This window comes from Ochotona curzoniae, unplaced genomic scaffold (genome assembly GCF_017591425.1).
Source record: "Ochotona curzoniae isolate NIBS_2020 unplaced genomic scaffold, NIBS_Ocur_1.0 scaffold_4506, whole genome shotgun sequence".
In the NCBI taxonomy this organism is placed as follows: domain Eukaryota; kingdom Metazoa; phylum Chordata; class Mammalia; order Lagomorpha; family Ochotonidae; genus Ochotona; species Ochotona curzoniae.
The window spans coordinates 1,059,573-1,087,285 of NW_024467119.1; the positions used below are offsets into that span (position 1 = coordinate 1,059,573).

The 27,713-nt window shown below is 45.4% G+C and overlaps 1 protein-coding gene across 1 annotated transcript in view; it reads right to left on the reverse strand.

The window, feature by feature from the left end:
- The window catches only part of CSMD1 (CUB and Sushi multiple domains 1), a 1,316,379-nt gene that overhangs the window by 144,263 nt on the left and 1,144,403 nt on the right, over positions 1-27,713 (reverse strand). Inside the window, exons 38-40 of the mRNA XM_040967079.1 lie at positions 14,476-14,594; positions 12,056-12,125; positions 7,396-7,512 (exon numbers count right to left, since the gene is read on the reverse strand). Coding sequence (XP_040823013.1) covers positions 7,396-7,512; positions 12,056-12,125; positions 14,476-14,594 — 306 coding nt within the window. The remainder of the gene's footprint in view (positions 1-7,395; positions 7,513-12,055; positions 12,126-14,475; positions 14,595-27,713) is intronic.

Here is a 27,713-nt window from a genome sequence, read left to right on the forward strand (position 1 = left end):
ATGCTTACATTCTTCTGAAGGGTAAATGTAGGGAAAAAAAAGTCTACATGCAAACCCATTTTCTCAGGAATTAATGGGAAGAGAGATTATCAGAATCCAGCAATCAGTGAATGAAGAAGGAAGAAAAAGAGGGGGAGAAAGACAGAGAAAAAAGACTAGTGAAAAATCAGTAAACCTAAAAGCATTCAGTGACACCAGTTAAACCATTTCATTGGGTGTGCGGAGGAACCAAGGAGCAGAGAATGGCCTTGTCCAACCAGCTTCACATCTCATCAGCCAACAAACCTCTCCTGCACAACCACCCAACAGAGGGGCCAATCACCTCGGTACACTTTACAGTTGAGCAAATGGAGGCTCAGCTAAAACAGGAGGGACAGGGTTATGCCCAAGTCTGACAATCCCCACACCCTCAGATTCCATGATGACTGGAGAAGCTCTAACAGGTGCGTATGTTCCACCACTTCTTGCAGTGACCCAGTTTGTGCTACTGTTTGGCTAAGGAGAGGAAAAGAATAACAAAGGGAAATAAGACGTAAAACTTCAGGAGCAGGCAAAGGCAACGATTAAGTAAATAAAGAGTTTGAGCAAATCAATTAAGAATTAAGCTTCGGGATGTTATTTAGGATGAGAGGTCAAATTCACATCAAATGGACACACATTAGAGGTGGCCGGGAGGTTTCTAGCCCTGTGGATATCAGCCGCAGGTAAAGGGTTTGGTCCTCAGAGTCCAAGGAGAACGGCTCTAAGAGGTAAGCATGGTGTTTAGGTGTGAGCCTTGGGGAGTGGACTGGGTTGTTTGGGTGGAGCCAGTGATTAAGTCCTGACAGCATCCACAGGCACACCCATGCCCTGTTTCCTGTCATGTGACATCTCTGCCTGTTGGACTCTGCCAATCAGAAAGTCAGTACTGTAGACTGAATCCACCGTGTGCCTTCATAATCAAGAATCAAAATATACTTCTTAACAGATTCAGAAGCTACAAGTGCTTCTTTATGGTGATGAAAAGCAAATTAACACATCCAATCTATAGCTGTCCTAGCCATTCTGATACATGTATGTTTTAAGGACATGCAGAATGAATATGGTAAAGACACCAAGCATGGGTACAAACAGTTCCCATTCAAATAAAGATGTTGTTATTGTCTTTTCATGAGCTTTCACATAACTAAGTAACCAAAAAAATAACTCCCTAGATTTAAAAATTCTATAAATATATGAAAATGTCAAACACAAGAACTGCTTTTTGTTGAATAGTCATCTGTGACCTGATTGTTGTTGTTTGGTTTTTCTGAAGCCCAGGAAATAGTGGTGTTTGGTCATAAGAAATTGTGTAAGGAGAGAAAGAAAGAGAGAATGGGAAAGGAGCAAAGGGGAAGGTGTGCTGAGAGAGCTAGTGGCTGTAGTTCAACACATGTGGCAGCTGACCACTCAGCCATTCCCCAGCCTGCTCCTCCTCCCACCACCAAGCAGAAAGCACAGCTCCCTACTGCAGCATGGCTAACACGTCACATTAAAAAGTTTCCCTTCAATTGATAAATAATAGTAAAGCATCTGTATGTGAATCCATGTACATGCATGTGTGTCTGCTTGCATTTACGCAAGTGACATGTTTAAGGTCACTGAACCCACATGACATAAAGCTCCACAAATATCATCACATTCGTCAAAAAAGACACTGACACGGGAGCAACTCAAACAGTCTGCGGAGCTCCTGACATGTCTACTGGTGTCCCAAAATAAAACTGGAGTAAGTTGTGCTCATTTCAGGTATGGACAACTTAGAGAGACAAATAAGAGCTCCATGAAGAGACACAATCACAAAATAAAAGAAAGCAAGCAAGTGAATCAAGGGGTAAGAAAGTGGAGGGCAGGGTCAGCATGGTGATGCAGCAGGGTAATCTCCCCCCACCACTATGGTGCCAGTATCCCATTTGGGTGATGATCCCCATCCAAGCTGCTCCATTTCCCATCCAGCCTGGGAAAGCAGCATGGGATGGTTCAAGTGCTTGGGCCCCTGCACCCACATGGAAGACCCCAAAGAAGCTCCAGGCTCCTGACTTTCGATCAGCTCAGTTCTGGCCATTGCGGCTACTTGGGGAAATGAACCAGTAGATGGAAGACCTCTTGCTATCTCTTCTCTCTCTCTGTAAAAATCTTCCTTTCAAATAAAAATAAATAATTTTTAAGTGGAGGACATTCAAGCTCTCAAAAGTGCCAGACGTGGTGAAAGCAGGTGTCAGCTGACAGAGACTTAAGTTTCAAATGGGGACAGAATTATGACAATTGTAATATTGTGAAGAAAATTATCATTTTAAGCAGGATTAAGTGTTAAGCTATATATCAAACCACCTAAAACAGATTAGGAAATAGAACAGGGCCTCACTCTAATCTGGCTTAAAATAGAATGATTTTGCTATCTAATTTTCAGCAAATTGTGTTCCATCTGACATCATAAAGTCCAACTGAAGGGATTAAAATAAGCATATTCCAACTATCCACTCTTTCATCTAAGAATATTTTAAAATATATTACTACAACTAGAAAGCTAACCTGAACACTGATCTTTTATGGTATTTGTACAACATATTACCACTCAGTTTTGGGGACACACTTAGATTTAGGTGACAGTGAATCTCCTGCAGAAACACTTTTGCTTTGGGACTTCAGCAAAATTTTACAGAGGAAAACAACATGACTTCACTAATAAATCCCCCTTTCCATCCTTTTTAGTCTCAGAATTTGCATATATTAACTACTCCATTGTGTTTGTCCTAAGAGCAGGAAGCATACAGCAAAGGTGAGTCATGACAGAACTTGTCACATGTTTTCAGAGATCTTATCCCTAAGTTATGACAGGGTCTGTAAGCCTGATGGCTGGGTTCAGCATTAGAGTCCTGGCAACGCAAAGAAATTTAAACAAGGATAATAACAGTAAAAATCTCTTTTTCTGTGAAGCGTAGTATAATCACACACTCAAGGAAATAAGGACCAAGTCCTTCTCACGAAGCTCTGTTGAAGCAACACAACGTGGCACCTGGGTCTGTGACACAACGTGGCCACCTGGGTCTGTGACACAACGTGGCCACCTGGGTCTGTGACACAACGTGGCCACCTGGGTCTGTGACACAACGTGGTACATGGGTCTGTGACACAACGTGGCCACCTGGGTCTGTGACACAATGTGGCCACCTGGGTCTGTGACATAACATGGCACATGGGTCTGTGACACAATGTGGTACCTGGGTCTGTGACACAACGTGGTACCTGGGTCTGTGACACAACGTGGTACCTGGGTCTGTGACACAACATGGTACCTGGGTCTGTGACACAACGTGGTACCTGGGTCTATGACACAACATGGTACCTGGGTCTGTGACACAACATGGCCTCCTGGGCCTGTGACACAGCATGGCCACCAGGATTTGTAACACAGCATGGCCATCTGGGGTTTCCACACAACATGGCCACACAGGTCTGTGACACACATTCCTACCCAGTTCTGAGGAAAGGAAGAAAATCACATGAAATGAAAGGAAGGTTTGCATTACCTACTACAAACTTAATACTGGCATAAAGCCTTTTGTTGGGTCATGTGGTTGCAAGACTTTAAGACTGCCCTGTGAGACCAATATTTTACTGTATTTGTTTTCAAAATGAAACCAAAGGCTCTAAGACCACTTTGTTAGTTGTATACATGACATCACCAGGAAGTAATAGACCTAAGGTTATTACTAAGGTCCAGTACAGCATCGACCCCCCACCCGTTTGGGGAGGGCTTCCAGTGGAGCCTGTAGCCATGTGGAAAGAGGTGTCACCATCCCACTGAGGAGGGACAACAGTCACCGCGGAGAGTCGACAGCAGAGTGCTGACCCAGGCGGCCAAGCCCTTCTGTTCAATTTCCTGAAGTGCTGAGTGACCAAGGTCTGTGGCTGCTCCCTCTGGCAGCCCCATCGCTCATCAGCAGGACCATCCCACAGACAGCACCAGGAGCACTTTGGAAATGGAAAGATTTCCAACCCCGCCATCACAGTCCCCAGGGAGGGGAGGCATGCACTCTTGTCTTCTGGTATCTTCCTTCAGCGTTTCTGGGGAGGCCTGCTCACCCACACAGAAGTCACAAAGCCCTAGCAGGCCAACTGCAAAGCTAATAAGCCTGGGAAAGCAGCAGATGCCCAAAGCGCCAGGCTCCTGTCCTTGTCCTGGCTCGTCTCTAGCCATTGCAGTCATTAAGGGAGTGAACCAGCAGATGGAAGGCCTCTCTCTCAGTATCTGTTTCTTTCTGTCTCTCTCTGAATGTCTCTCTGTCTCTAATAGTTCCACACTCTTCAGGAAAAAGAGGTTATATGATAAATCACCCTACACACATATTTACACTCATCCATACAGTCATACATATATACCCAGTTACCCTATACATACACACACATAAAAACTACATCTAAAGTCACACTGACATGTGCCTATCACCCTCCCTACACATAGTAACACACCTACACACATAGTCACATAATTACACTGACATGGACCCATCACCCTCCCTACACCTACACACAGTAACACATCTACACACACAGTCACCCTCAACACCCACACAGTAACACACCTACACACATACATGGTCACCCTCAACACACACAGTAACACACAATCATAATCACACAGACATGGACCTATCACCCTTCCTACACCTACACAGAGTAACACACCTACACACACACGTGCATTCATATACCGCCATTGCCCTACCTATACTCACCCATCCGCACAGCCACAGTCACCCTCAACACCCACACAGTAACACACAACCACATAGTGACACGTGGAGCCATCACCCTCCCTACACCTACACAGATTAACACACCTACACACACATGCACTCACATACAGCCATTGCCCTACCTATACTCACACACCCACACAGCCACAGTCACCCTCAACACCCACACAGTAACACACAACCACATAGTGACACGGACCCATCGCCCTCCCTACACCTACACACAGTAACACACCTACACACACATGCACTCACATATAGCCATTGCCCTACGTATACTCACATACCCACCCAGCCAGTCACATAACCTACTCACCCTATCCGCACACTGCAAGACTCCAACCCCTAGGGGAAATCTAGGAGGGTGCAGGCAGGAGTATCCACGCAGCAGGTGCACACTCAGGAGGCACTTGGTTACTAAGCATGCAAGCCTTCCCCGCATCCAGAGGAAGTGAATCACCCTGTGTTTCCCCACTTGTTTACAAGGTCCTTGCTGTGGCCAAGGCAGTTCCTGGAAGAGCTACTGACAGCATTGTGGAACACCTGCCTTGCTTCCCCTGAGAAGTAATATCCCAGGACTCCTCCAAGGTACTCATGGGAAACAATATAGGCATTCAAACAGGACATAGGCAATCATTGGAAGATACCATGGCCAATTTGCCATACTCCTCTCTCTCCCTCTTTCTCTCTCTCCTTCTGTGTGTGTGTGTTGTTTTGTTTTGTAAGAAACCTCTGGGGTTCTTGGTTGAAAGATGCAGGTACCAGGATTCCAAAACCTCCAACATATCCAAGGGCAGGAACCTGGCATTTGCCAGGACTTGGGAGACTCTGGGAAATGCTTGCTGCAGGGATAAGGAAAGTGCTCAAAGGAAGGGACTTAGGGAAAGGTATCAACTGAAAGGCACCAATGACCCTCAACCTGCAGGTGAAATGCAGCAGAGCCATGCCTCCAAGTTCAAGGGTCAGACCCGTGACATCAGCAAAGTCCTGGGCAGAAGACAGGCCAGAAATGATTCTGCGACAGGTGTCCGAGATGGAGAGGGGTTGCGGAGGAGGTTGACTGTGCTAGGGTGTTACTGTGTGCAGGTGTGGGGATGGTGATGGGTAACCAAGGAGAGTGTCAACAGGACTGATTGGCTGGAGAGCGACCAACTTCATGGGAACTTTGCTCAGAGTTCACAAAATTCCCAAACATTATTGAAGTCCTTGAAAGAAGTCCTAGCAGGCAGAAAAATTCCAAATGCTCACCATGTGGGAGATGGTTTCCCCAATTCCCACCTGAGCCAAATGTGCCTCATCACTCCTGCAATGCTTCTATAGGCTGTCTACCCAAAAAAAAGGCAAACTGGCTCCAGCACTTTATTCTGCATCATCCTTGTGGATATTAGCACCCAGGACTCCGTGGATCTCCCTGTCCTGGGAAAGGACCAGCTTTTCAAAATAGCTTCCGCCCGGCATAGTGTAGAACCACAGCCCCTGAGCATGGGGAAACAGGAAGTACATGGGGTGTATGAGTTAGAAAATACAACAAGATGGCCAAGAAAAGCCTGGGGCAAATACAGGGCTCCATCATCACCACGTGCTAGACATGGACCCCCCCTTCCTTGCTCCATTCAGTAAGTCTCAGGTCTTTAACTCTAGAACTTGTTTTAAGGACATAATATTCATTCCAAAATGACCATAAATAGTAGAGCTGTTGCTCTAGTCAGGTCTTCCAGGTGTCTTTTACGTAGGATGATGAGACACAATGGTTAATTCACAATTCCCTTGGTGCTGCTCCACCAGCCTTTTCTTCCTTCTCTAATATTTCACATTGCCTACCAGCTTTTCCACCTTCACTCACCTGACCCTGCCTGCCAAGTTAGTGGCACTCAAGTTGATTTAGAAGCTAAGTCCTCTACTGCTCTGCTTGGGCCCTCCCTGTGTACCTAACTTGGTATACCTGTGGAATGTGCATCAGAGAACTCCACAGCCGGGTAACCCAGGTAAATGAGCTAAAATACAAGCAACAGCATGAGGAAGATGGGAACAGGCATGACGAGGCACTGAAAGGTCATAGACACAGTCCAGAGCATGCCAAGAATACAGGGCAATCAAAATTATGAATGATTTCAGGTACAGAACACAAAAGTTTATAGTTAAATGTAAAAAATTCAGGAAACTAATTAACTCAACATATCATCCAAAGTCTAAATATGTGTCTTATATTCAATTTTAAAAAGTCACAGCACAAAAAAAATAAAGAAGAAACAAAAACACCTTTAAAACCACCCAAAAAGAAGCAGTAGCCATTATCGATGAGAAGGATGACAAAGGCGCTATTGGCAATAAAGTGATTGATAACTGAGTTAGGGATGCCGCATTCTGCACCTCAAGTGCTCCTATATCTTCATTCAGCTAATTCAATTTGCCTTGGAAAGAGTTGCATGGCTGAATTGATTTTGCAAATAGCTCTCTGTTCTCAAAATCATTCTGCCAACGCTGGATTTGAATCTGGCAGCCACTATCAATGAATGATGACCCCATCTCAATAGGATAAGCTCATCCAGGGTCTGCCAGAGAAAGTGGAGAAGGGCTGGGGGACAGTGGGCTGGGGGTGCGGTATATCTGTACTCACCATAGCCGACAGGCAGCATAATCTTCCAGGTGCAGTCCAGGTTGTTGGGGTAGGCGCCAGGGAAGCCGGGACTCAGGATTGCTCCACCCATGCTATGCAATGTTCCCCCACAGGTAGCTGGAAAAAGACAAGGCCATCAGCCCTGTGGGTTCTCGCTGCATTCCAGGGGGCCTGGGAAGCAGCTGCCCCCACAGGCAGGGCTAAGCAAGAGCACATGGTGATGATTGCTCAATCCTGATGACCACTTGGCCTACCATGAGGTGTACCTGGGGCATCCAACAGCCTGACTCGCCCTCCTGAGGATGGGCTGCTGGACAATAAAGTTTGTATTTTCCAAGTGGACCTGCTGCTGTGCAGGGGCTTTTGGCTCAGTGGCAGGCGACACTCATGACTTCTGCATTGCTCACAGTGCCAAGGTCATGCACTGCACAGCCTCAGTTCTGACAACCAAAAGGTTGGCACTGCAACTTGGCCCATCTTTCCATAAGGAAGCCCTGACATAAGAAGACCAGGAAATGTGCTTGAGTTCCAGACTTGTTCAGACATGGCACTACAAGCTCCGGAATCCATTTTTACCAGCACATTTGTTTGCAATTTCAGAATGCAACTAGTACAGGCCTCTCTCCCCAGGAAATCCTGTGCTGTCACATAAGGTCCCTCTACCATGATGAAATATGGCTGGCTTCATTACAGACCCCAACACTCAAAAACTTTCCTCTAGCTGGATTCATCTGGAAATCTCCCCTGACCTCAGGTACTCTGACTTACTACCAAACCCAGAACTCATCTGCATTGTAAATTTGCATGCCTGAAATTAGTGCATGGGTCTGAAATCTTCTTTTGTTATAATGACTTGCAGGTTTGTAATAGACAAGTGAAAAAGGCCAAAGTCCCCTCAACTTCTTTGTGCCACAGCTTAGTAGGCTAAGTTTCTACCTGTGGCACTGGTTTTAGGCTCAGCTGCTCCACTTGGAATCCAGCTCACTACTTAGGGCCTGAGAAAACAGCAGAGGATACTCAAGTACCCAAGTGCCTGAACTCATGTGGGAGATCCAGAGGAGGTTCCTGGCTCCTGGCTTTGGATCATCTCAGCCCCAACTGCTTTCATAATTTGGGAAGTAAGCCAGCAGAAAGAAGACTTTTCTCTCCATCCTTCTGTAACACTGCCTCTCAGATAAAAAATTTAAAAAGACCCAACTGTCAGGACTTGGCTGTTGGGAAAGGATTTCAGTTAACTATGCCTATGTAAATAACCTGCCTTTCCTCCCACAAGCCTCCAGTGCCATGGTGTCCTCATTCTGCTGCTTGTAGCAAGCTGGCAACAAACACCAACTGAAACAAGCCCGAGCATACAAAATTCCACATGAAAATGGTAGTGTCATCTTTTATAAACCACAAGACAAATAAGCTGCCTTTATCAGGAGGCCAGGTAAAATAATTTTATTCATACACTAACAATGCAATCTCAGGCAAACCAGTGTTTGTACATCTACTGCCAAAGGCCCGAAACCTGTGGTGGTGGCCCCCACCTTTTTTTTTAGTTATCCAGTTGGACACATTTCCTGTTGGGGTGGGTACGTGTGGGCCACCCTGGACCTTCTGCTCTGGTGCATGTGGTCATTGGTCCAGCCTGGCAGCACAGTCTGGATTTCACACATTGTAAGATAATGAAGAAGTGGAACGTGAAGCTACTTGTGTCGTGTGAACTGTGACTCCAGAATCATGGGCAGCATTAGCGGTCTTCAGGGTGTGGCTGCTAAGTGCCCCATGTGGAAGGGACATCTGGAGGGCTGTGAACACACCAGTGGATCCCAGAGTTGGATCCAAGTACACTGGTCATAAGTCCTGTTCCTTCAGAGCTCTAATGCCAACACTGCGGATACACACGCACATCCAGCCACAGGAAGGCCACTTCTAAAAGTGTCAAATTAATGAAAAAAAAAAAACAAACAGGAAAACAAATGCCCAATGAAGATGATATTTCAAAAAAACTTTAAAAAAATAGGACTTTGAGTCCTAGCATGATTTTTTACCAAAGACAAAGGAAACAGTGAGGATCACACAGCGCAGGCACGTGTGCGCACCCAGCTCTGGGGCGCCCTGCACCAGTGTCTGTCACACAGCGCAGGCACGTGTGCGCACCCAGCTCTGGGGCGCCCTGCACCAGTGTCTGTCACACAGCGCAGGCACGTGTGCGCACCCAGCTCTGGGGCGCCCTGCACCAGTGTCTGTCACACAGCGCAGGCACGTGCGCACCCAGCTCTGGGGCGCCCTGCACCAGTGTCTGTCACACAGCGCAGGCACGTGTGCGCACCCAGCTCTGGGGCGCCCTGCACCAGTGTCTGTCACACAGCGCAGGCACGTGTGCGCACCCAGCTCTGGGGCGCCCTGCACCAGTGTCTGTCACACAGCGCAGGCACGTGTGCGCACCCAGCTCTGGGGCGCCCTGCACCAGTGTCTGTCACACAGCGCAGGCACGTGTGCGCACCCAGCTCTGGGGCGCCCTGCACCAGTGTCTGTCACACAGCGCAGGCACGTGCGCACCCAGCTCTGGGGCGCCCTGCACCAGTGTCTGTCACACAGCGCAGGCATGTGTGCGCACCCAGCTCTGGGGCGCCCTGCACCAGTGTCTGTCACACAGCGCAGGCATGTGTGCGCACCCAGCTCTGGGGCGCCCTGCACCAGTGTCTGTCACACAGCGCAGGCATGTGTGCGCACCCAGCTCTGGGGCGCCCTGCACCAGTGTCTGTCAGCAGGGGCCTCAGACAGGCGTCAGTGTGAGAGATGCACCCAGGGAAGCCAGGAAGTGCCCCTGCCTCCAGACAGATGGCATGTGACTTTGCATTGACGATGGCATGGGCTGCTCTTGCCACTGCTCAGCTGAAGCCCTGAGAGTCCAGGAATGAGGATAAAAATGGAGCACTCAGTGTGGCCGCCACCTGCATGTTGTCTGTGGGGTGTCTGAAGGACTGCACCCTTAGACTTGCATATCTTTCTGGCAAAGAGTTTGTGTGCAGTTCCACCTTCTTCCCAGGGTGCACCTGACAGCTGGCAGTCAGTACCTCATGATCTACTGCCACTGCCACCTATGAAAACTGAGACATGGATCAGGCACTACCAAGGGAAAAATCTCTCTGTGGAATTGTAATCCTGATGTAGATTGGTATACATTACCTTAATGGCCTCTGCCTGATACCTGTTGGTAATGTACCACATTACAAAGTAAAAAGTGTTTCTGCTCTCGAGCCCAGAATTGCAAAGCAGAGGCAAAACAGGTCTGTGGCCCTGAGCATCAGTGGCTGTGCTGTCCTTTTGAGTCCCAGTCTCCCAAGTGTACCCTCTATACGACCCTCTCCTTGCAGGTGGGGAAAATTCTGGATGGTTAGGTGCACACAGCTAATCACACAATCAGATACTGGGTATAAGGCACCATTCCTCATGTGAGAACAGAGAAGTGTGCTTTCCGCAGGAGTGAGTCACAATGGTGGACAACTGGTTGGCTTTGTAGGCTAGCTGTGCTTCATTTCCTCCACATACAGTTTCACTCAAGAAAGCTAAACCATGGATGCATAACAATCCCTGGCACCTAGCATTTGCTTGAGATGTGGGACATGAGGTTGGCCAGGAGACCATGGAGCAGAGAACCACCTGTGTCACCTCTGGAGACACACAGGCTGCTGTGTCCTGAACCAGCAAATGATTCTGGGACACCTAGAAGGAGGTGTGGGGTTTAAATGGTGCCCATTTACGCCCACAGACTGCAACACTTTCTTAGAAAACTCCTCAGGTAAGCCAGCCAGGGCTGGTTGAGGTCAGCATCTGGGAGCAGAAGACCCCGTGGGCCTAGGGACGCAGTGGGAGCCACCATGACCATGGGGCTGCTCCTGAGACTGCAGCAAACTTCAGTGGCTGTTGTTGGGGAGCTCCAGCTCCTAGGCACCTGCTTCGGCAGCAAGTGTGGACAGGCAATTCAGGCAAGCGCTAATCCCCAAGGGCCCCTTGGAGCAGGGACCAGGCAGCTAGAGGTCAGATGGCATCAATGGAACTTTCCTCTCAGGGGCAAAACTCTCAAGATTGCACGCACGCCCACTGCTAGTGTTTTACTATCTGGAAAAATGAAAACACACTCACTCATGTACACACACACACACATGCACGCCGACGCTGAATTAGAGCAGACATGAAAATGTTAATTAAGTAAAGGCAGAGTAGACATTGCTGATCCCTGCTCATCTCATGCTTATGACTAGATGGTCAAAACTCCACATGGACAAGGAAGGAAAGAGAAACCTAGCAGGGGGTGCCTGCTGTCAGGACATGGCTGCTGTGCTGCCCCGGCAAGCACAAGGCAAAGCCTGTAACAGTGAGTGCCGGGCATGGGGTGGAGAACAGACAGGAGAGCCAGGGGATGGAAATCAAGGTCCACACTGGCTGCCAGGGGTCAGGAATCAGAGTTCACACTGGCTCCCTCAGGGCATGCTAGAACCTGTGGAGCTGACCGGGACTTAAAGCCAAAGCAATGGGGGTTGTAAACTGCAGGCGGAGACCTGGGGAGTGAGGGAGATCCAAGCCAACTTCCAGATTTGTGTTTCAGGCCCACCAGCTTGTGGGTGTCTCTGAGGGGCAGTGGGAGCCTTGCAGAGACATGTTGTGTCCTTACCGATGCAGAGTGGAGAGGGGTAGTTCCAGCGACGGACAGTTCCGGGCATGCAAGAAATGTGAGAGCGGCCCTGTCAAAGACAGTGAGAACAACCTCACACAACCGCAAAGCTACAATTCAAACATTCAGTATTTGTAGCAGCACCTCTATTGCATTTTTTGTCCTTTTAAAAATGACAAACATTCAAAATTCTGTGTCCATTTGCGGTTTTATAATGTACCATAGACATCCATTTTCTTTGACAGATGGTATTCCTACCAGCTTCCTATCTTAATGCTTGAAGTAGACGCACTGACTTGAGCAAAGTATGTCTTTTCTTTCTTCAGCATTACCACATCCAGCTATCGATATGTGCGGATGCCATGTTGAGGAAATGGCAGGTATTGGTGGGAAGGGGGTGAAGCCAGGTAGCCCACGGCTGTGTGTGGACAGGCATGGGGCTGCCAGCCTGGTGGGAGCAACAGGATGGCTCTGCCAGCCGAGAACTGCCTCCATCCTTCCCTCTGAATGGGAAAAGAAGCCTGGCCATTTCTTTCACTACCCCCACAGCCTAAAAGGCTAAGCAAGCCAACACCTAACAAAGGAACATTCTGGGCAATCAGTTAATCCTCGGTGCTAGGATCCTTGAAACGCATGATGCTTCCAGCTCTGAAAAGAACTTCCCTCCTGGTCTGTGCCTCATACAAATGAGAGAGTAGACTGTGGAACGCAGAGAGCTATTGTGCTCAAACTCCTCCTAATTAGGGAGGGGCAGCCAACGTGTAACCAAGGTGGCCACAGTCAGCTTGCATTTATGGCTTGTGTGGCTGGCATCTCTCCTTTTCTTATTTATCTCACGAGCCTCTATTCTGCAATGAGAAAACAATCCGTAACTCTTGGTAAGCAGTCCACAGCAGATGGGACTGCATCAAACAAGAACTGCATTGATAATGCACTTATCAATGGCTTACTGATTCCCTGAGCTCAAAAACATTTCTTTCTCAAGTCACCCACCACAGACCAAATTTATTCACACTTCTTGGTGTGTTAAAAGGTGGCTCCAGCACATAGAGAGAGACAGGGTTTATTTTTCAAGAAGACATCTAGACAATGTTTTAGCTGCTATAGTTCATCTTCTGTGTATATTCATTCTCTGGTCTGTTAAATTATCTTTAATAAGTTTGTTTAGGAAGTATGGATAAACATCAAGTACAAAGCCTGCTGGGTATTCATTGAAGACTTGCAGTGAAACAGTCACTTTGTGTCAATTTGCATTGTTTTGTGCTACTGAAACATCTCAGGTGAGTGAAATCTTGGGATCAATCAATGACACAGGGTTCTTTGTACTTACTACTTTCTAGCCAGCGGAATCCCCTTTGTTTGTTAAGGAAACATGGAAGCATGCATGGGGAAGGCAGAGACCATCAGCAGGAATCACACACCTGCAGCCTCTGCTGGGGCTGTGAAGAAGCAGCACCAGTGGCATGGCCTGTGGCTCTTCCCAAGCATCTACATCTGTAGCTCCCCTGTGTACGCTAACCCCAGAGCAAAGCTTTCTCTGCAAGGGGAGCTCCAATGAAAGCAGGCTGCCTTTCCAAATATGTCAATGCAGTCATAGAATGCAGGGCTGTCAGCAGTTTTTTAAAAATCCCAAATCCTCTCTCACAATATCCCCTGTGAATCACAATGGAGGCATGCAGACTCTCTGAGAAGTTGAGCATCATGGTTTGCACAGAACAGAGTAGGGGAGCAGGTTGACCAGGTGAGGGACAGTGGGTCAAAGGTCTCCATGTTCAGGCTGGTGTCAATCATCCACCCCTTAGAAGAAAAGGCTTTTAAAGAAATCCTTCCTTTTCTCTTCTCTGAGGTCTACAGAAAATCGTGCTTATAAAAATGAGCAATAGGGCCAATGCATTCTCAGCTGCCATGACTACAGAATCCCATCTGAACATCACCCAGCTGCTTCACCTCCCTGCTAATGCTCAAGCAAGGCTGCGGAGTGCTCCCACGGGAGACACAGCTGGAGCTGGGATGCTGGTCTAGGTCTGACCCAGGCCTGGCTGGTAGTCTTTTGGAGAGTGAATCAGCTGATGCATGACTTCTTTGTCTCTCCCTCTCTTTCTCTGTAACTCTGCCTTTCAAACAAAATCAACAACTCTCTCCTATTTAAAGAATGCTAAAACAAATTGCAAAGTTGCATCAACAGGAAGAAGACAAATAGCCACAAGTAAGAGCAAGCATTACAGTGTGGGAATCTGGGAGCAAATAGAAAACATATTTGGCATGGTATCCATTATAACGAACATCAGTGCACAGTGAACTGCAACAGCTACTCCTGTATGTGGAGCAGGGTTGCCTGTGTGCCTGCTTCAACATGACTGCTCTGGAGTCACAAGCTGGGTGTGCTTGACCCACCCCGAAACTGCCACGCTGAACCCTACCTGCAAGGTGTACCCCGGCTCACACTGAAAGGACAACACGTCATTCACCATGTAGCGATCTCCTATTTTGATGCCGTTGCTAGGAAGGGCTGGTTCTTGGCATGCGGCCAGGCCCACAGCTGCAGGAAAGCAAGAAGACTGGGAATTACACAACACAAACAATATTCTTATTTGAATAACAAAACAGAGATTTTTCTATTGTTTTTCTCCCATATCAGTAAACAAAGGCTCTAACCTTTTCCGTTGTCATCCTGCCAAAAACAGGCTCAGTAACATGACATCAGAAGAATGAGCTGTTTCTCAAATATTAACTGATGAATTTGCACTAGGCCTTGACTCACCACTTGTTTACATGAAGCTGCTTTCACACTAGTGTGAAGTGCTCAATTCCAATATATGCACACTTTACAGGTCCTTCATAGCTGAATTCTTGTTTCCTGCAAAGTCCTATGGTATTGCTGTATTATTTTTGGACTTTCACACACACAATAGCTGCCTTAATTTAAAAAATCACAATGTGTTCTGAGCAGTTTCCATCCATAAAACATGAGGACAAAAACAGTTCTATTCACTCTCCAGGTCTCTATTTCTCTTTCTCTATTATTATTATTATTTATGTTATAGTTCCATAAGCTCTGGAATTTCCCCAATTCCCTCCCAAAATCCACCTCCCACACTGATTTCCCTATATTTTTACAATAGTATAGTTCTTCATAGACTGTCATAAGTCCATCATTGTGGGCATGGACAGTAGAAGGCAGTCAAGATAAATTTAACAGTTTCATTGGGAGTTCATTTTGATCTAGAAGTAGAGATGTATACTGCATTGTATATTCACATCTGGATATGATAGTCTCCATTATACAGTTACATCTGCTTAAATGAAAAGCCACACACAATATCCACAACAGAATGAAAAACAGAAATTTATAATGTCATGAAGTTAAATAACATGCCACTGAATGATTAATGAATCACTGAAGAAATGAAATAGAAAATGAAGAACTTTCTTAAAGAAAATGATGCTACTGTATAACCTATGAGTCAGAGAAGAAATTAATATAAGAAAAAAAACATTTTGGATAAATGAACATAAAAAAAACATCAAAATCCATGTTATACAGCTTCCACTGATCTTTGTTGGTGAGACGTGTATCTTGTAGGAAACAGATGGGTTTTGCTTTTTTTTTTTAAAAGATTTATTTTTATTATTTTTTCATTGGAAAGGCAGATATACAGAGAGGAGAGACAGAGAGGAAGATCTTCCGTCCGATGATTCACTCCCCAAGTGAGTGCAACGGCCGATACTATGCCGATCCGAAGCCAGGAGCCTCTTCCGGGTCTCCCACGTGGGTGCAGGGTCCCAAAGCCTCAGGCCGTCCTGGACTGCTTTCCCGGGCCACAGGCAGGGAGCTGGAAGGGAAGCGGGGCTGCTGGGATAGAACCGGTGCCCACATGGGATCCCGGGCGTGCAAGGCGAGGACCTTAACCACTGCGCCACCGCGCCGGGCCCGGTTTTGCTTTTTTTTTAATCCAGTCTACCAATATATAATGTTTGATTGATGGTTTTAAGCCATTCACATTCAGGGTTGATACAAATGGTTGGTAATTTTGTCCTGACATTTTAGCAATGGGTTGTTCCTTGTTTTAGTATTCTGTTGCTATTTTACTGAAGTATTCTTCACAGCTGCCTTTAAGGCAGGCTAGGCAGAGGTGTACTCTTTGAGCTTTTCTTTACTGGGGAAGAACTGTATTTTCCAAGATAAAGGAAAGCTTTGCTGGGTATGTTATTCTGGGATTTCAATTTTTCTTTTTCCCTTTGAGAATCTGGAATATGTCGTTCCATTCTCTTCTGGTCTGTAGAGTTTCCTCTCAGAGGTCAGCTGTGAGTCTAATTGCCATTCCTCTGTATGTCAACTGAGTTTTTCTCATGCACATTTAAGGATCTTTTCCTCATGTTCAACTGAATATTGCTTGAATATTAGGTGTTATAGTGAAGATTGCCTTTGGTCAATCCTATTGGAAGTACTGTGCCCCTCCTAGATGTTGTTTCCCAATTCTTTCTCCAAATTAAATAATGTATTATTTCATTGAATATAGCCATAAGGTGAGCAATAAGGTGAGACAGATGTGTTTTCCAAATGGAGCTGCATTGACAGGAATACTAAAGGTTTGTCAATCGCAAAGCATTTCTTCCACTCCTACAATGTGTCTCAAAGAAACAGGAGGAGGAAGATAGGGTTCTCTAGAGTAGATCAAGTTTTTTGTTGTTGTTATCATCCTGAGTTAAAGCACACACGTTTACCAGATTACTGAAGCAGTCTGGGGCAGGGTAGGTGAGTAGGACTGTAGTTACTCACAGCAACCTCAAGTAAGAGTGGGAAGAACAAGTCAGCGTAACAGTGTCTGTCACCGTGGCCACACGCTACCGGACACATGCTATGTGCCCTACCCACAGGGTGATCCTTGTGTGCAGACACACTGGGTGGCAGACCCCTCTGTCCCAGTGCCACCTTGAACTTCACGTAGCAGAAACTCAAGTTCTAAGATGACAAGGATCATTTCAAGAGTGCAAGGGCAAGGACGGTGCCAGCATGACTCTACATGCAGCCTGCTCCTGCAGCAGGTGCTGGGCTTGCTGGTGGAGCCTGGATGGACATCTCTTTAAGACCAGGCTCCAAGGCACTGCTTCATGCTGCCAGTATCCACCAGGCTTGAGCCAAATGTACACAGTGCTCCTATGCAAATAGGATCCCTGTGGTCCAGTGATTTGTGTCTGCCTATAGATGGAGGCCAACAGAAGGCTCCTTGGTTGCCAAGTAACAGATGGTTCCTTCAGGGGAAATTGCCCACCTTTGCTGCTTTGGTAAACTGACAGCCAAGTCCCTTCCTTGCCCCTGTGAGAGTTTGAGGCAGGTGCACATTCTGGTGCCCAAGCCAGGTCCACTGAGTCAGAGTCTGAGTGCCAACCCTGTCCCAGACCTGTGCTTGGTCGCATCACCTCCCCCAGTCCCCATGAAAGCAGAAGAAAGCAGAGTCTCTGTCTGCCATGCCATCTGAATTGTGGCTCTGAGAATCCCTCCATGTGGAATGCAAGCCAGTGGGAGCCAGTGTAGTGATCCCAGGCCTCAGACACACAGAAAATATGTGCTATGGGCAGGCATGAGGTGTATCAGAAGGTCTTCAAAGTTGATCCAGACCCCCAATGCAGGGATCAATATGGTTGCAGTAGGTGAACAACCAATACATATGCAGATGTGTATCCTCATACCCACCTACACATGTGTATAACCATGTACACATGTACCACAATCATGTAGTTACATACCCACATATCCACACGCGCACACATACACATGTTGACATGTACTCCTGCAGGTATATACACACACAGGTCACACAGGTATATATACATGAAAAATCACTTTCTATTTAAGCGGATACAGTATAACTGTGTAATAGAGACTATTATATCCAGATGTGAGGATACAATGCAGTATGCATCACTGCTTCCAAATCAAAGATGGATTCCCAATGAAACTGTTGAATGTATTTTGACAATAGGACGCTGGATTCTGTGCCATTGTCCATACCTATAATGTCAGGATACATTTAAATAATGGAATGATGGACTTATGACTGCTAATAAAGGACTATACAATTGCAGTAATATAGGTGAAATTAGCGGGAATGTTGGAGGCTTGTGGAAGGAGGAAGGGAAATTGCAGAGCTCATGGAACTGTATCACAAAATAATGAAATGAATAAATAAATAATAATAGTCTCAAAAAATCCACAAATATGCACATATGGGTGTATATGTATACACATACGGATATACAGCCATATACCTACATGCACACACACACACATAAATACGTGCATTTAGAGGTGTGTACACACACACAATGGATGTCCACAGATACATACACACACATACAGGTGCACATCCACACACACATATTTGCACTTAGAACTGTGCACACACCTAACAAGATGGATGTCCACAGATACATACATACACACACATACAGGTGCACATCCAGACATATAAGCATTCATATATATACACATATACAAATATATACCCAAATAAATGCATACTCACATATACATGAACATTCATATAAATGCACATATAAATGCATACCCTACACACAACATACATATATGCAGATTTATACACACAGATGTAACCACCTACAAAATGCACACGTTCATATACAAATGGATATTCCCCACAGTATACATTTTCATGTACACAAGCACACATATTCCCTTATACAGATGTATTATCCCTACACAAACTTCACCTAGAAAATGTACACTTCTCCATATGCAACATAGATATAAATGTATTCACAGACAATGCAAATGTGTACCTGTAGGGGTACACACACATACGTATCAGCAGTTAAACAGCTTGACACTGCATTCTAGGGTAGGAGGCGTGTTCTCCAATTTTGCAAAGAAAATGTGTCCACCACACTCATTAGTGTCGCTACTTAAAAAAACATTTTAATGTAAAAAAAAATTAGATAAAAATTAGGTAAAAATTCATCATTGTAATATACATCCTGAAACAAAGTGCTGCTGCTAATCTCTATGGAATAATAAAACAAGAATTGCACTGAAGTTCAGATCATGAACTAGAAAACATGTGAAGCAAGATATAAAAAAATTACTTGGGTAGAACCGAAGTGAGGCAGACAGCAGACAAAGGAAAGGTCAGATGCTTTAATCACATGGATGCAGACATAAACTCACCACCCTGAACACTCAGACCTCTAGAAATGCTCCTTAACAAGCCCCTAAATCTTCATCACAGCAGATTATCTATGGGGAAGCCTTGTTAATAAAATACTCTCCCAAGAACAGGAGAGGGAAGTTTGTAGCTCAAAAAGACCTTATCCTTTCCGTAAACTGTTGGCAGCTTCATCACACATAATAAATGCTATTTCGATTTCTTCCATTTGTTAGATAATGGGGTCTCTTTAAAGTGCAGGAATTGTGTTTCCAGGGTGACAAAAAGCATTTGGAGTGAACTATGGTGTTTCTCTCCCTGCCTTCCTTGTCTTGGGCCCCGCCCTCCCTCCCTCTCTTCTGGAGGTTCACAAAACATGAATATTTAAAAGATGCGAAGGATGCTTTTCAACTCCATTCATCTTCTGGGTTACAGAAGTCCATGTTCTACAGGACTGCTTTTGCTTGTGCACCACCCATTCCTAACAGGGAAGAGATGCTCTCTAGGACTCTTGGGAATCACTGATTTCGCCCAGCATCCCCCCTCCACCCAGGGCTTTATCCCATGTGACAAAGCCAGGGCACAGCCTGTCACAGGCCCAGACTCCAATGCCTCAGTAATGCCTGCACTGTGATGCCACTCTTCTACACGGCTGTTGGCACAGTCCATGGGAGAAAACCTTCACATCCACGAGAATTGTCTTCTTAATAAAATGAAGCAAATGTAAACTATACCATAGGCCAAATGGTCATAAAATTAACTAAATCAAATAAATTCACAGAAGTACTATTTTGGTAAAACATAGCTACAATGGTATGGATTCCCCTTGTCCAATGTCCTGGATCTGGATTTAGTCAATGTGGCTTCATGGGCAACAGCTAGGTCTTCTTGCTGCAATCCTGCCCCTGACTGCTCTCATGGGGTTCATAAAACTGAGCACACCTGCCCTCATTTGTGAGCCCACTATTTATAGGATACTATTCTGTCCTCAGAGTGGAGGAGTGGACACTTATCTCTAGGTCCTGGATTATTATAAGCATAGTGTTATTTCAGGGAGATGAGGAAATTAGAAACTACTACGGACCAGCTTAGGTGTAAACATTCATGTCATCAGAGCCTAAGCACTGGATGCGCATATACACACATCAAGCAACGTGCGGAAGCAGGTGACACATCAGATTTGATATTATTTCAAATTTGATGAGCACAACTTCTACAAGCCTACACTAACCACATCGTCCAACGAGAATAGCAACTGTTTGCATTCTAACTAAACATATTCTTTATTAACCAATTAAGAAACATTCAGCACAGTAATAATGTAAAATGTATTTTTATATAAAATCCTGTGTTCAGAGATGAGCACTGTGAACCTGCCTGTAAAGCTACATCCAATATTGGAGCATCAGTGTGAGACTCATTTCTTGGTGTTCCAGTCCCACTGTTAATGTGCCTGGGAAGGCAGCAGACTGTCCAAGTGCCTGAACCCATGCCACCCAAGCAGGAGACCTGAGTGAAGCTCACGGCTCCTAGCTTGGGCCCAGCCCAGCCAAGGCAGTTGTGGCAATTTGGGAAGTGAATCAATAGGTAGAAGACTTCTGTCTCTCCTTTTGTGATTTGGCCTTTCAAATAAATACATATATAAATACTCTTTTTTTGAATAATATCAAGTTGGCATTCATGGCTGCAGCCTCCTTCCAGGCATGGCACAGTCACTGAGGGGAAAAATTCCCCACTTGTCCCATGAAGAGGGAGAAGAAGCTGTGCCTAACACTTTGGTGTACTGTCCACCCGGGCAGCACCTCAGAGCGGACGCCACTCGGGGCCCTGGGTTGATCTGGTGGCCAGTCCCCACCCCTGGATTTGGAGCAGCTGGGACGCTGAGTAAGGTTCCCTCTCTTCCCTCCTCCCTTTCCCCAGAAGCAGGAGGAACAAATAGAAAATTTGGAAATAATGTAACACCCATTTTTCGCTCAACCTTGATCCTTCCCACCTTAAGCATCTATGTAAAGATCATCTAAAATAAAAATAAATAAATAAAAATCAATGAAACAAAGAAAAGAAAGAGGAGCAAAAGGCTACAAGTCAAAATCTAACAAAAAGATAATAGGAATTCTTCTTCATCTGTAACTATTTCAGATACGTATTGGTTAAGTGCCCCAACTGGAAGACAGAAATTGAATAAAGAGGACATTAACCAGGATAGAACAATATGCTGTGTATAGTGCTTGCTTCCTTGCATCAACATGCGAAAGCCAGAAAAAACTCTTGGCTCCTGGCTTTGGCAGCCCGGCTCTGGCTGTACCTTTCATTTGAGAAGTGAACAGCGGATGAAAGATCTTTATTCTCTTTTCATCCAACCCATCCCATAAGCCTGCCTTTCAAATAAGTAAACAAAACCTTAAAAAAAAGTAAGTATAATTTCCAAGAAGTGGTAACTGCCTAGATAAGACGAATTAGTGTTGAATAGGTATGGAGTTTTGCAACATAGAAAAGATCCAGAAATCTGTTATATAACAGTGAAAGTCTGCTTAATACAACAAAATTATACTCAAAACAAACTTTAAAACTTAATATTATATGTTATAAATTAAATAAGGAGATGAATGTACATGAACTCTAAGACCAGAAGGCCTGGCGCTATGGTTTACTGGCTAATTCCTCACAATGCAACCCCTCTGATCCTGTATAGGCTCCAGTTCATGTCTGGCTGCTCCACTTCCCATCCAGCTCCCTGCTTGTGGCTTGGGAAAGCAGCGGGGGATGCCCTAGGGCCTTGGGACACTGCACTTGCGTGGGAGACCCGGAGTAGGCTCCTGGATTCGGACTGGCTAAGCTTCAGGCATTGTGGCCATTTGGGGAGTGAATCAGATGATAGAAGATCTCTCCTTCTATGTCTTTTCTTCTCTTAAATTACCTTTCAATAAAAATAAATAATTTTTTTTTAAATAAACAACGTTGGGCCAGAGCCACAAACTCCAGATTTCTACAACACCCTAGACGCAGTAGGTCCTGCAGTGGTTCTTCCATGACCCACAGGATGCCCTGTCCCCCGGCTTCATACACACATTCCCACAGTCAACAGTAGGTGGAGGAAACTCCAACAGGCATCGCTACCACCTACTGATGTTAAGAAGTAACCCACACTGGACATGAACAGGCCAAGAAGAGGTTAAAAACCTCTAGGACCCCAAGAGCAGATTTTTATTCACTCAGAGATTTTAAATGTTTAATCACAAAAACACAAGATTCAGTAAAAACCAAATCCTAAGTATTTGGATATTCATAAAAATTGAATGAAATTCTGCTTGTCTGTTGCAGCTCCCGCAGAAGACAGCTTTGAGTGTTTTTGAGCAAGGTAAGCATGTTCTGGAGGGTGTTACTGGGATCAAAGGAACGCTCAGCATTCCAGCAAACAGCTCTCTACCCAAACACCCTCCCTGGATTCTTGTGGCTCCGCCTCCAACAGGCTGACCAGCCAACTCCAGTTGTCACATGAAGCCACAGTCCTATGTCTGCTCTTGTTGATGCCACATGGAGTCCCATAGCCCCTGTGGACCTTGTGGCAGTGGCTGCCTGGTGCCCCAAGTCCCTTTAGCCCCTTGCAGCTGGTGGCTGACCAGCAGCTCACCAGGTCCCTCAATGCCCCTTGCCTGCAAAAAACCCTGCTGGACTCCTGATTGTTGACTGCTCTCAGAATAAAACCCTGGAATTCAAGGAGTTGCACTTTCCGACTCTTGCTCACGAGGGTCTGTCCTCTTTCCTGGCTGTGTCCAGACCTTTTTAGCTTGGTGTTTGCCACTGTGTAATGTCCTTGCATGGAGACTTCCCTCTCCAGGCAGGCTCTGGGCACTCACTGGCCTGGAAGACAGGAGTCAGGACTGATAACATTGCAAACTCCTCTCCTGGGCTGGCAGCAAGCAAACCTTAGCTGGGACACCTGAGTCATGACCAGTGCCCATGGGAGAAATTCCACAGGACATGGGGTGCATGGCTATCCGCCAAACTTGGGAGTCCAAAGTTCTCAGGAAATGTTTTGAAATGAAATCAGAGAATCTTGCTAGTCAACTAAGAGGTCATAAAGGGGTAGGTCTAAGGAGGGTGCCGAACATGCTCAATGCTGGCTCACTTGCTGGTGGGCAGAATACCCTGGGCTGCCACCCCGTGTGCACTCAAGGATACCCCTGAGCACTCTTGGGGTGGCTCCATGCCTCCTCTGTGTGTCCTGCACCCATGCAGGATGGTAAATCCTACTGTGTTGTTGGTGGGATATAGTTCCATTAGAACAGATAATGATAATAGGCCTGCTTTTTTTCTTTTAAGGACTGAGGTAATTGTAGTGGAATGAGAGAAGTTGCCAATATTCAGTAATGGCCATGCCCCAATAACAACGTGTGGCACTTTCAAAAGACATAGGGCACCACCCACAATCAGTCCTCATTTCAACACTTGCTTCATTTTTGAAAGGCAGACACATTGACAGACATTTCCCATCTTCTGGGTCACCTGCAGAATGCTCACAGCAGGCAGCTGGGCCAGCTCAGGATCCAGACACTCAGCCTGGGTCTCCTTCCCGGGTGGTAGGAAGCTACAGGTGGGAGTGGAGCTGGCTCTCAAATCCAGCATATCTTCATGAACATTTGATCCAAAGCAGCGCAAACTCCTGGCCCAGAGTGTGTGCTTGAGAATTCAGGATGCAAAGGAGCAGAAAATGCAGCTCACGCTGAATCCCCAAAGTCTGAGAGCGAGCTCTTGAGACACACATCCAACCTGACAGGAGCCGGTGTCCTCTCTGCTCAGCTGCCTGCAGACATGTCATAAATGAACATGTCATGGTCCAAGGCTGTGTCAGGGCTGAGCAGATCTGTGAAGAGAATGCCATTCTGCTCCCTCCTCACTTCCTAGAGAGCCTTTACTACAGCATCTCTAGCCAACGGGAAGCCTTAGGACATCAATGCTCATCGCTCCGCGAATCACTGCCTCTTGTTTCATAAGGTGTTACATGAATCTGCCATTGGATATTTTTCTTCTGACTCTGTAATTTTTTCTCTTAATAAAATGAAGCAAATGTAAACTATACCATAGGCCAAATGGTCATAAAATTAACTAAATCAAATAAATTCACAGAAGTACTATTTTGGTAAAACATAGCTACAATCACTGATTTAGACCACTGGCACACTCCGGGCACACAGAGTGTGTGGTACCACAATGTGATTTCCGCACACTGCCCTCCTCCCCAAAACTGACATGATATCCATGCTAGGGCTGCCATCACTTCTAGCTAAAGCCCTCCCCTTCTCGGAGACTGCAGGGCAAAAGGCCTGTGCCTTAGACGTGTGTGGACTGTGGCTGCCATGTGGAGCAGTGTCTACTGCTGGTCACAAGTGGAAAAGGGACAGATGTCTAGACTAGTTATACAAGAATACCATGTTATTGTTTCAGTTACAGAATAACACCAGATTCCTGCATTAGTTAAAGTATAACAACATTTTTGTAACAGTTAGACAGTAATCATGCCTTTTTACACTAGTTTTATTGGAATAACAGACTTCTTAAGAGTTAGAATACTAGTTATAGAAGAAAAGCAGATTTCTGTACTAGCTAGAGAATATCAACACATACCTGTACTAGTCATTGATCAACAGATTTCATTCTTAGTTATAGTGCAACAGATCTCAAGTAGTTTCAGAAGAATAACTAATTTCTGTACCAGTTAAAAAGAATCTATTTGTGCTAGTTATACAAAAATGACACTTTTCTGTACTATTTATGGGAGAATAAGATTCCTATACTAGCTATATCAGAGATTTGTGCACTAGCTATAAAAGAATGTCACATCTCTGTATTAGTTTCAGAAGAATACCTAATTTTTGTACTAGTTAGAGAACAGTAGAATTCCGCAGTGTAGATGTCTGAAATCCACCCAGACACATGGCCGGTTACAGTCGTGTGCCTCCCAGGGCATGTGCCAATGACAATGGTCATGTGCCTCCCAGGGCATGTGCCAGTTCTTTTGGATCGGTAGAGGATGCTGATCAGGAAAACGCCAGGGAAGCCTGTCCGACACACAGCCAGAGGAGAGCTGTGCTGTGCTGCGCTTCGGTGCTGACTGAGCCAGCAGCAAGGTTGAAGCTTGAAATGAAGCCTGGTCAGGGGGTTTATGGTACTAATTTCAGAACACTCATGGTACACGCAGGCCCTGGGGATCCAATACCTTCTAACCCAGTGAGGCTCGGTCACAGTTGAATTTAATAAAGATGGCTTAAAAATAAAATGCCTGGCTGTTAAAAACCATCTCAAAGTATCTAAAAATCAAAACACTTTTTTAAAAAATCATAAGCAATCTTTAATGAGATGAAACTTTCAACTTGAAATGTACATGAAATGGAAATCTGTAATTTATCTGTGAATATCTCTGGCTTTTCTGTATGTTTGAATTTGTGAGCATGTGTGAGTTGGAGAGAAGATAAACAGATAACTGCATTAAAATGAATACTCCAGAAGGCCTTCTTGAGAGCTAATAGTAAAGTTAATTTTAGTATTCCTATGACTATCCTTCAACTGGTGCATTCTCAAAATCCTTAAATCCCCAGAGCGATTTTAAAATGCCTGTTTTTTTAAGTTAAAATAGAGCCAGTGTGAAATCTGTATTCACTGAGATATAAAAATCTGCAAAACCAAACATTCCTCTCACTTAAATCAGTTCAACTAAAGTCATGACTTTTCAGAACCAAGCAGGGGGCCTAGGTGAGGTTAGCAGGTGGTCACAACTCTAAGGCACATGGCCACTCTCTCTCTGTGACATTCCCACAGGAGTCCAGGGCCAAGAAGAGGGGTCAGCTTCCTGTGAGCAACTCTGGAGCCAAAGTGGCTCAAGGGGCTCAGAGACCTGACAGCAGGCCTTGCTCCCCTCGCAAGGGAAGTCTGAGAAATGTGGATGCCCTTGCCAAAGTGTTGGTGATACCAGGACAGGAAGCACAGCCTGGCCCTCGATCCTGAAGGCAGGGACCAGTGGTCAGCAGCCGGCAGGCCCTGGACTTCTTGTGTCATTGCAAAGGGTCCCTGAGGGTCAGAAAGGACTATGGACTGCTGTGCCACCTCAGTGAAGCCAATCCTGCATGACAAAGGGCAACTCTGGGCCACCACTGTTGACAGGAATTCTCTTGGCAACCCAGGTCAACAGTCCTTGTACCATTGCAATGTTGATGGCAGCAATGTTAATTCTAAAAACAGGATGCAATCCACACTCCAACACAGCATAAAAGGTTAGACCAGAGGAAAGATTTCATCTTAAAATTCAGGGCAGGGACTATCAGATGTGTCAAAATCACTCAATGAGAATATATTAACTGACCCATGTGGCCATTAGCCAGATTAAATCAGACTTTGAATTCTCCATTGTGGTCCAATTGTGTGACTGGGAACATGATGGAATGCAGTTTCTCTTGTTGATGGAGCTGAGGCCTGCGGGACTGAGGGACAACTGTATTCAACTACCCCCACAGTTAATTATCTCCCCGGCACCTCTTTCTATGAAATATGAATGAACAGCCAGAATCTGCAAAGTACTTTTGAGAAAGACAGTCTTAGCCATCCATTCCAACACTGCAAGAACTAGTAATGAACTTATTAACGGTCATGAATAAGGCTTGTATTTTCCATCTAGGAATGTAAAAAAAAAAGTATCAAAAATACCACATTTTTTCAGACACATCCCACGTAAACAACATGCACAGAGTCATCTCATACTGTCACCAAAATGGTCCTATTCATATAAATTGGAGTACACTTGCATACAAATGCCAGTAGTACTTAAGGAAATGAAAACTTGAAACAGCCCTGCGGTTTGCATCTGTTTTAGACTGTTTTTCATCAGTTGGAAATCTGGCCTTTCAGAACCAAGCAGGTATCTACAAACCAGAGAACTGTTTATCTCAGTTCCAAAGATCAGGCATTAAAGCTTGTCCATGCATTTGCCTATTTGCAAGTGCTTATTAAAGGAGATGAATATCAACATTAAGCACTTTCACTGCTTGAAAGTGTGTCCTAAAATAAACCTCACTTTCATCAGAAATTCTCACTCTGCTTTCCCAAGGTTTACCTGCATAATCATATGCCTAGGAAGATCTGTGAGTTTGGCCTTTGCCATCCCATTCATCAGACTATTAACTCAGTCTCACATCCATTTTTAAAAGGTTACCGTCTCCTCCGCAATGCCGTCTCCCAATTAAAATGAGTCATGCACCAGGGCCGGCTCGGAAGTGACGGCTCCGCGCTGGTTCTTATTTGAACAGCTTTGGAGGCCAGAAACAGGGTATGCAGATGACTATCCTCTCTGCAAATCACGAGTTTCTGGTTTTGGAGGCTAATATGAATATTTATCATCACTTACCAGAAAACCAGAGAGATAACAGATGGTTAGCTTTCGTGTTTTTTGTTTTCTGTTTTTTTTTTTTTTTTACTACAAACACCCTGAAGTTATAGCAGTTTTT